The sequence below is a fragment of the Rhinopithecus bieti genome, unplaced genomic scaffold (genome assembly GCF_001698545.2).
Source record: "Rhinopithecus bieti isolate Rb0 unplaced genomic scaffold, ASM169854v2 scaffold_5025, whole genome shotgun sequence".
Lineage (NCBI taxonomy): Eukaryota > Metazoa > Chordata > Mammalia > Primates > Cercopithecidae > Rhinopithecus > Rhinopithecus bieti.
Genome location: NW_016804637.1, coordinates 164,235 through 173,459, shown reverse-complemented (window position 1 = coordinate 173,459; position 9,225 = coordinate 164,235). Strand labels below are relative to the sequence as shown.

Sequence of the window (9,225 nt, the reverse complement as noted above, 5' to 3'; positions counted from 1 at the left end):
CTTGCCTGTGTTTGTCTTGCTTTGCTGGGGTGTGGACCGGGGTGTGGGCAGGGGTTGAGCGCAGGGGATGCTGCTGTCTGCAGATCCTGCCCAGGCCTCCTGCCATGTGGGGCTCACTCCTGAAGATACCAGATGGATGAACCCTGGACCCCTTCCGTCTGAGCATCCATCCCGGCCCGTGTCCCACCCTCCCTGGGTCTCATCTGTGCTCTGTGGAGGCCAGGGGTTCCCTCCTGGGGCCAAAGCCCCGGCTGCAGACAGACCCAGGCCCAGAGAAGGACAGGGGCCCGGGTACCACCGCACAGGGTGCTCCTGCATGCTCCCCGCGCAGCTGTGCAGAGATGACCCAAGGCCTTAAGATTCTGAACTTTTATTTTCTGGCATGAAAAGTACAAATAATTAAACAATTCCATGTAAAAGTCTGTTACCGCGGCCAGGCCTGTGATCCCGGTAATAAATAGTCTAAACGCAACGCGAAGTGTTCTGGTTGGGTTTTTTTTTTTTTTTTTGTCTTTTTTTTTTTTTTTTTTTTTTTTTTTTTAGTTTTTTATCACCTCCAACATGGACTCTGTCGTGATTTGAAACCTTCCGAATAAATAACAGGATGAAGGGAGGGGTGGAGGGGCTGAGCCCCCTCCCCCCTGGCCTGGCCCCTGCCCCCCAGGGACGTGGAAGACCCGAGTCCCCCTCCCCTGGGAGCCCTGGCCTGGCCCCTGCGGGGAGGTGCTGGCCTCCAGGGAGGGGCCTGGCTGGGCTGAGTTTTGTGTTTTAGAAAAGAAGTCCCCTCCCAGTCTTGGGGCAGCAGGGGCCTAGGCCTCGGTGCGGGGGGGGGGGGGTGTGGGGAGGTGCCCCCTCTCTGGAGCCTGGCCCCCCCCAGGGTGGGGGACAAACCCAGCCCTTATTGCTCGGACGCCCTGCTGCAAGCTTCCCACGCAGACATGCGTGTTCCCGAATGCAGAGGGCGGAGGGGAGAGAGCCCCAAGGGACAGCAGGGGAGAGGGGTCCCTGCCCTGCTGGAGGGGAGGGGGGAGAGGGCAGGGAGGACTTAAAACCACAAGAATAAATAGGTTTGTGTATCAAGAACAAGCTAGGGATTTCACCAGCTAAATAGGACTGAAAAAATTCTCAAGACAAGAGCAAAAAGAATCCCATGGATGACCTGGACGTCGCTGGCCGTGGGGACTGCCCCGCAGAGCACACGCCCCCGCGTGCCACTCGGCTACCATTACTGTTATTAATAATTATTATTACTTTAATGATTCCACTTCCCCTTTTATAAATAAATTAGGCATAACCATGTCTCGGCAAAACTTAAAGAAACAAAGAGAACATTGTCGTTCCTTTGACTTGCAAACCGGATGAAGTAACAGAAATATACACGGATGTCCTTACAGGGCAACGAGGAGAATAAATAGTTAACATAGCAATAAGTTAAAACTACAAGAAGCTAAATTCAGCAAAAAAGTACAAGAAAGTTAACTGGTGCCAGTTTATGTCTTTTTTTTTTTCCTTTTTTTTTTTTTTAAATCTCTTCTGTGTGTTTTCTTTTTTTGTTGCTTTTTTTTTCCTCTTCTGTTTGTGTTTTTTTGTCGCTTTTTTGATTTTTTTTCTTTTTTGTTCCTTGCAGCAGAAGCTCCACAGACGTTTAATAACAACACCGGGAGGGGTGGGGGAGAGAGAGCTGGACAGTCAGATGGGGGGCGCCATAGCCAGACACCAAACGTGGGGACACCGGGGGAAGGCAACTTAACTATAGCTATAAGTCGGGGTTTTGCAATTCTCAGTTCCGATGGGGCCACTGAGGCGGGTGGGGAGCGGTGCGAGGGCTCCCAGGGGCTCCGGCCTGTGGCTTCTGTTGGAATTTTTTTTTTTTAAAGAAAGAAAACTAGGGCGATGCAATGTCCAGACAGAAGCCGGGGGCCGGGGCTCGAGGTCAGGGGCTGTGTCCACTGCAATCTGGAAAGACGAAAAACCCAACAAACCGAAAGGGGGTAGGTAGGTGACAAGTGGACGGGAAAGGAGTGTGGGGCTGGGCCCTTGGGCCCGTCCACCCCACCCTGGGCCTGGCGGGGAGTGCCGGGGGGGCTTGCTGCTGGGTAGGCCCAGTCCTGGTGGGGGAGGCTCAGGACTGGGCCTCTCCCTCAGCTGCGTGGGTCAAGGCCTTGGCCCAGGGGGAGGCTGAGCCCCGGGGACAGGGGTGTCCTTTGGCCTCAAGTGTTGTGGGGGGGGCTGCCTCCAGCCCACCGTGCGCCAAGGTGGAACGAGGTATCGTGTGTCTCAATGCATGTGCGCTGCGTGTGCACGCCTGTGTTTGTGGGCGCCAAGGAGACCACTGGGGGTCCAGGAGAGATCTCTGCAGAGAACCTGGGGGCCAGGGCAAAGGGGCCAAGAGGGTGAGGGAGCATCTGGGGCAGGGTCTGGGGTGGGACCTCCTGCCTGGGCCTATGGGATGCTATGGGCATATGTCTGCGTGTTCCTGGGTGGTGTCTGTGTCTCTCTGTGTTCTCTGTGACCTGGTGTCCAAATTTGATATCCAAATATCTATCGCTACATTCACGTGTGCACGTGGACAGGTGGATGGATTCGTGTGCCCACATCTGTGGTCTGTGTCCACATGGACGTAGCCCCGACTTCTGTCTCTTTCTGTTTATCCCTGTCCACGTGTCTGAGTGTGGCCAACTAGTCCCTTAACGTGTCTGGGGCATGTCGCTGTGTCTGTCTGCGTCTGTCCGTGCGTCCCCGTGGTGTGAGTGTCTGCGTGGTTGTTCCTCTGTGTGGCCCCGTGGGCTGCCAGCCCCTAAGCCCTGCTCCCTGGGCCCCTGCCCCCCACCCCTGCCCCAGTTGGTAAACATAGCCTGCCAAAATATTTTCTTTTTTTTTTTTTGTCTTTTTTTGTGTTTTTTTTTTTTTTCAAGTTCAAGAATCCCCAGTAAAAATTCTCCACGAGGTCTTTTTCCCTTTTTACAAAAATAGAGTTTTTCTTCCCCTCCCACCCCCCCTTTTTTTTTTCATTTGTTTCTGCTTCCAGCCCCACTGCCTGCTCCCCGCATTCCACCAGGGGCACTGGGCTGGGGGTGCCCACACCCCTCCTCACGATTCGCTTTTTTGGGGATTTTTAAACCTGTTCCTCCTACCCCAGGCCCCACCTAGGTACTGGGGAGGCCTGGGCAAAGGGGTCTGGGAGGGCACCCCCTGAAGCCCCGCAAGCCATCCCATCGGGGGTGGTCGAGGGTGGGGTGGGGCACATCTCTGCATTCTTTTAGCTGAAAAAAGAAACAAAACCTTCACCATGAACCAAACCAAGACGAGAGAGTGAACAGCCCAGCCTGGGGTGGGGCAGGAGGATGGGGCGGGGATCCCCGGGCACCCCCCCATTTCCCTGCAGACCCTCCCACCCCGGAGTGCTCACCCTGTGGCTTCCGCAGGGACGTGGGGCCCTCGCGTCATCCGTGGGGCTGCCTGTGCTGTCTCTCTTGGGCCCCTTCTCTCTCGCTCTCTCTCTCTCTCTCTCTCTCTCTCTCTCTCTCTCTCTCTTTCTCTCTCTGCTGCCCGGGGAGGGGGTGGGAGGGCAGGCGGGGCGGGCTCACGCCTTGTGCTGTTTGCTGGTCTTGAAGGAGACCTGTAGCACGCGCTCGCCCAGGCGATAGCCGTTCAGGCTGGCGATGGCCATGGCCGCCTCGTCATAGTTGGTCATGGTCACGAAGCCGAACCCCTTGCATTTGTTGGTGGTGAAATCGCGGATGACCTTGACGTTGGTGACCGCCCCAAAGGGCCCGAACAGCTGCCACAGCACGCTCTCGTCCGCCTCCGGTGACAGGTTGTACACGAAGATGCACCAGCCAGCGCCTGCCGCGCCCCCCGACAGGCCCACGCCCGCCAGGCCACTCATACCGTCGATGGCGATCGGGGAGAACCTGGCGATGAGCGACAGGGGACTACTTTGGGGGTCACGCGGGCTCTGCCCTGACCCCCCGCATGCTTCCGACCCCGTTGTGACCCCTCACGCCTTCATGACCCCTGACTGTGCCATGACCTTAGAACGGTGACCCCTGAATGCAATTGTGTTTTTTTTTAAGAGACAAGGTCTCACTCTGTCACCCAGGCTGGAGTGCAGTGGTGTAATCATGGCTCACTGCAGCTTTGACCTCCTGGGCTCAAGCAATCCTCCCACCTCAGACTCCTGAGTAGCTGGGACTACAGGCAGGCACCCTCACACCCAGCTAATTTTTTTTATGATTTGTAGAGACACAGCCTCACTATGTTGCTTAGACTGGTCTCGAACTCTCAGGCTCAAGCAATCCTCCTGCCTTGGCCTCCCAAGTAGCTGGGACTACAGGTACACCACCATGCCCCACTATATAGATATATATATATATATATATATATATATATACACATACATACACACACACACACACATACACACACACACATATATATATGTTTTTTTTTTTTTTTTGAGACAGTGTGTTACTTTGTCACCCAGGCTGGAGTGCAGTGGTGCGATCTTGGCTCACTGCAACTTCTACCTCCTGGGTTCAAGTGATTCTCCTGCCTCAGCCTCCCTAGTAGCACGCGCCACCATGCCCAGCTAATTTTATATTTTTAGTAGAGACGAGGTTTCTCCATGTTGATCAGGCTGGTCTCGAACTCCCGACCTCAGGTGATCTGCCCGCCTCGACCTCCCAAAGTGCTGGGATTACAGGTGTGAGCCACCGTGCCCGGCCATGCCCTGCTAATTTTTAAAATTTTTTGTAGAGGTGGGGTCTTGCTGCATTGGCCGGGCTGGTCTCGAACTCCTGGGCTCAAGCAATCCTACTGCCTTGGAGTTCCAAAGTGTTGAGATTACAGGTGTGAGCCACTGCACCCGGCTTTCCTTTTCAAATCATGTATTTATTATCATCAGCTCCATCTTCCCTGCAAGAGTTTGTTCCAGCCCCTGAACAACACCCAGTAAGCACTTGGGAGGTGTCTGTTGAATGAATTCATGAAAGGACAGAATTGGCTCCACTCACATTCCTCGATGGCAATCCGGCCCTTGGATTAAACCCCTCAGCTGGGAGAGGAGGACCCAAGGGCCTGAACCATTCAATCCTGACCACGAGGAACAAACTACTCTCTCCTTCTGGCCCTCTTTGCACAGGCTGTTCCCACTGCCACAAACTCCCTTTCCACTCTGCCTGTGTGTGGATGTTGCTTCACATGTGAGGGGGATCTCTGCTGCTGGGTCTCCGTCACCCCTTCTTTATTTTTTTTGAGACGGAGTCTCACTCTGTCGCCCAGGCTGGAGTAAAGTGGCATGATCTTGGCTCACTGCAACCTCTGCTCCCCCGGTTCAAGCAGTTCTCTGCCTCAGCCTCCCCACCACCACGCCCGGCTAAATTTTTGTATTTTTAGTAGAAACGGGGTTTCACCATCTTGGCCAGGCTGGTCTTGAACTCCTGACCTCGTGCTCCACTCACCTCGGCCTCCCAAAGTCCTGGGATTACAGGCAAGAGCCACTGCGCCCGGCCTCTGTTACCCTTTCTACTGCACAGCCCTCATCACTATTCATTTCTGTCTCCTCCCCTGCTAGACTGAGACTGAGATCTTCTTTTACATTTTTAAATTTCTTTTTTTTTTTGAGATGGGAGTTTTGCTCTTGTTGCCCAGGCTGGAGTGCAGTGGCACGATTTCGACTCACCGCAACCTCCTCCTTCCATGTTCAAGCGATTCTCCTGCTTCAGCCTCCTGAGTAGCTGGGATTACAGGCATGAGCCACCATGCCCGGCCACATTTTTTAATTTTTGGAGACAAGGTCTCGCTCTGTCACCCAGGCTGGAGTGCAGTGGCACTATCACAGTTCACTGCAGCCTCCAACTCCTGGGCTCAAGCGATCCTCCCGCCTCAGCCTCCTGAGTAGCCTGAACTACAGGCATGTGCCACCACACCAGGCTAATCCTTTAAAAAAAAAAACTGTAGAGAGGGATCTCACTATGTTGCCCAGGCTGGTCTCGAACTCCTGGCCTCAAGTGCTCTTTGCCCCTCAGCCTCTCAAAACACTGGGAGCACAGGCGAGAACCACCATGCCTGGCTTCGATGTCACATCTCTCAATGGCCATGCTACTCCAAGACCCAGGCAAAAAAGACTAAGCCTGAAGCCCTCAGGATGAGCTGGGGAGGGGTGCATCAGGGGCATGGATGGTGAGGGGTGGGGACAGCGGGGCGGGAGCACTGTTACCTCTTGACGCCGTAGGCCATGTTGAGCAAATTGTCCAGCCTGTGGAGGCAGAGGAGGTGGTCAGAGGTGGCTTCCAGTCATGCCCCCCTGCTGTGACACCGTCGGCCTGCCCTCCCCACCCCCACCCAACAGGCCTGCAGCAGAGCCCTGCCCCCGCCTGCCTGCTCCCTGCCCGCCCGGCTAGACACCGCCTGGCACGGAACCGTGGTCACTCAGGCACCGCCTCTCGCCTGCCCCGCCACTGCCCAGCCTGCACTGCCCTCCTCATCCATCCTCCCCCTCCTGGCCGGCGTGTCCCCTCTGGGCCCAGGCGCTGGGCCTTTGCCTAACAAAGGCAACAGTAACTACCACAGCCAACATTCTCACAGCACTTGAAGGGGTGGGTAACTTGCCCCGATCACCCAGGGGCCCACAAGGGGCTTCCATTGTCTCCCCTTGGAGTGACTACGAGCTTGGACTCCAGGTCCTGGGTTCGAGTCTCTGTTCTGTTTGGGCCGGGCAAACCCCAACACCTCTCTGTGCCTTAGAGTCCCCGTCCATAAAACAGGGACAACACAAGCTCTGTTCTCATCGGATTGCAGAAGAATAAGGGTGTCTAGCACACAGCAAAGACTCATGAAATATTTGGCATTATTACAGATGGGGAAACTGAGGCACAGAGAGATACAGTCACGAACCTGAAAGAAAAAGGGGCCACCAGAGCTGGAACCCAGTCAGATGATGCCAAAATCTTTTTTTTTTTTTTTTTTTTCTCCCAAGACGCAGTCTTACTCTGTCGCCCAGGCTGGAGTGCAGTGGCAGATCTCGGCTCACTGCAAGCTCCGCCTCCTGGGTTCACGCCATTCTCCTGTCTCAGCCTCCCGAGTAGCCGGGACTGCAGGCACCCGCCACCACGCCCGGCTAATTTTTTGTGTGTTTTTAGTAGAGATGGGGTTTCACCGTGTTAGCCAGGATGGTCTCGATCTCCTGACCTCGTGATCCACCCGCCTCGGCCTCCCAAAGTGCTGGGATTACAGGCTTGAGCCACTGGGCCCCGCCAACGCCAAAATCTTTAACATCAAGAATGCCAATTGTTGTGGCCAGCATACACTGAGTGCCTGCTGTATACGAGCGGCTGGACTTGGCACTTGACAGATAGGCTCCTTGGCCCCCATGTGTGCGCGCCCTCCCGGCATCCCTCCCCTTGGCAGGAATGGGGTTCATAGAGGGCACCTGCACGCTTGGGGGCACCGGGCCTGGGGCCGTCTGGGTGGGTGGCAGGGGGCTCACCGGAAACGCTGTGTCTGATGGTGTAGGGGGCCTGCGTAGCGCCGGGCGGACGACTGGTAGAGGTGGGTGAGCAGCGCCTGCCCTGTCTTCTGACTCGGGTTGTTCGCGAACTTGACTGTGATGGGCTCAGCTGCGCCCAGCGGCTTCTGCCCATTCAGTCCTTTGATAGCCTCCTCAGCCTCAATCCTCTTGTCGAAGCGGATGAATCCCACACCCCGAGAGACACCTGCCGGGGGCGGAAACGTCCATCACGGCGACCCTGTCCCCTCCTGTGTAACCCCACTCTTCCCTTCCCTGCTTCATGCCCTGACATCTCGGTCGGTTTCTCCACGTTGATCCCACCTGACTGCCTTTGCCCAGCACCCCCACCAGGTGCACCCTCCCTGACTGCCTGACCTGTGACCTGGTCCACCAGGATGCGGGACGTGATGATGCGGCCGTACTGGGAGAAGAGCTGCTCCATCTCTTTCTGGCTCATGGTCTTGGGGAGCCCGCTGACGTACAGGTTGGCATCCCGGATGGATGCTGAACTGGGTCTGGCATAGGACACCTGGGTGAGGGGGTCAGACAGACAGGGGTGAGGCAGAGACCCATTTCACAGATGGAGAGAGTGAGGCCACATCTAAACCATCACGGAGTTGGCGGAAGTGACCCATCCGTCACTCGATAAGTATCTCTAGAGTTGTCACCATGGGTGGGGCTGAGTCGGATATGGGAGAGGGGACACAGCAGTGGCTATAACAACTTGGCACTGCCGGGCGCGGTGGCCCAAGCCTGTAATCCCAGCACTTTGGGAGGCTGAGACGGGGGGATCACAAGGTCAGGAGATCGAGACCATCCTGGCCAATACGGTGAAACCCCGTCTCTACTAAAGAATACAAAAAAAACTAGCCGGGCGACGAGGCGGACGCCTGTAGTCCCAGCTACTTGGGAGGCGGAGGCAGGAGAATGGCGTAAACCTGTGAGGCGGAGCTTGCAGTGAGCTGAGATCCGGCCACCGCACTCCAGCCTGGGCGACAGAGCCAGACTCTGTCTCAAAAAAAAAAAAAAAAAAAACTTGGCACTGCCTGTATAGAATGATGGGGACCTGCCACCTGGGGAGGACATGTCTCCCTGGGGTGACATGTGACCCCAAGGGGCTCCTTGAATACCCAGCTCACATCACTATCACATGCTTGATAGTCCATTAACAAACATTGACTTTTTTTCTTTTTAAAGACAAGATCTCACTTTTTAACCCAGGCTGGAATGCAATGGCGTGATCTCAGCTCACTGCAGCCTCGACCTCTTGGGCTCAAGCAATCCTCCCGCCTAAGCCCCCCAAGTAGCTGAGACTACAGGCACCCACCATCACTCCTGGCCAGCCTTTTTTTTTTCTTTTGAGATGGAGTTTCGCTCTGTCGCCCAGGCTGGAGTGCAATGGCACCATCTCGGCTCACTGCAACCTATGCCTCCCGGGTTCAAGCGATTCTCCTGATTCAGCCTCATGAGTAGCTGAGATTACAGGCATGCACCACTATGCCCAGCTAATTTTTTTAATTTTTTTTTTTTTTTTTTTTTTTTTTTTGAGATGGAGTGTCGCTCTGTCACCAGGCTGGAGTGCAGTGGCGTGATCTCTACTCACTGTAGCCGGTTCAAGCAACTCTCCTGCCTCAGCCTCCTGGCTAGCTGAGACTACAGGCATGCCACCACCACGCCTAGTTAATTTTTTTTTTTTTTTTTGTATTTTAGTAGAG

The 9,225-nt window shown here is 55.1% G+C and overlaps 1 protein-coding gene and 1 pseudogene across 4 annotated transcripts in view; both read right to left on the bottom strand.

Annotated features, from left to right (window-relative positions):
* Nucleotides 1-354: 354 nt before the first annotated feature.
* LOC108527913 (formin-like protein 5) lies at nt 355-2,621 on the bottom strand (annotated as a pseudogene). The gene has a single exon (XR_001884976.1). The product of XR_001884976.1 is annotated as a formin-like protein 5 (transcript).
* ELAVL3 (ELAV like RNA binding protein 3) overlaps nt 355-9,225 on the bottom strand; it is a 30,443-nt gene continuing 21,572 nt past the window's right edge. For 2 of the 3 annotated variants that reach the window (XM_017869434.1, XM_017869435.1), the window contains exons 4-7: nt 7,886-8,039; nt 7,490-7,715; nt 6,221-6,259; nt 355-3,935 (exon numbers count right to left, since the gene is read on the bottom strand). In XM_017869434.1, coding sequence (XP_017724923.1) covers nt 3,584-3,935; nt 6,221-6,259; nt 7,490-7,715; nt 7,886-8,039 — 771 coding nt within the window. In that variant the 3' untranslated portion in view covers nt 355-3,583. The remainder of the gene's footprint in view (nt 3,936-6,220; nt 6,260-7,489; nt 7,716-7,885; nt 8,040-9,225) is intronic. The other variant, XM_017869436.1, reaches the window with a different exon arrangement.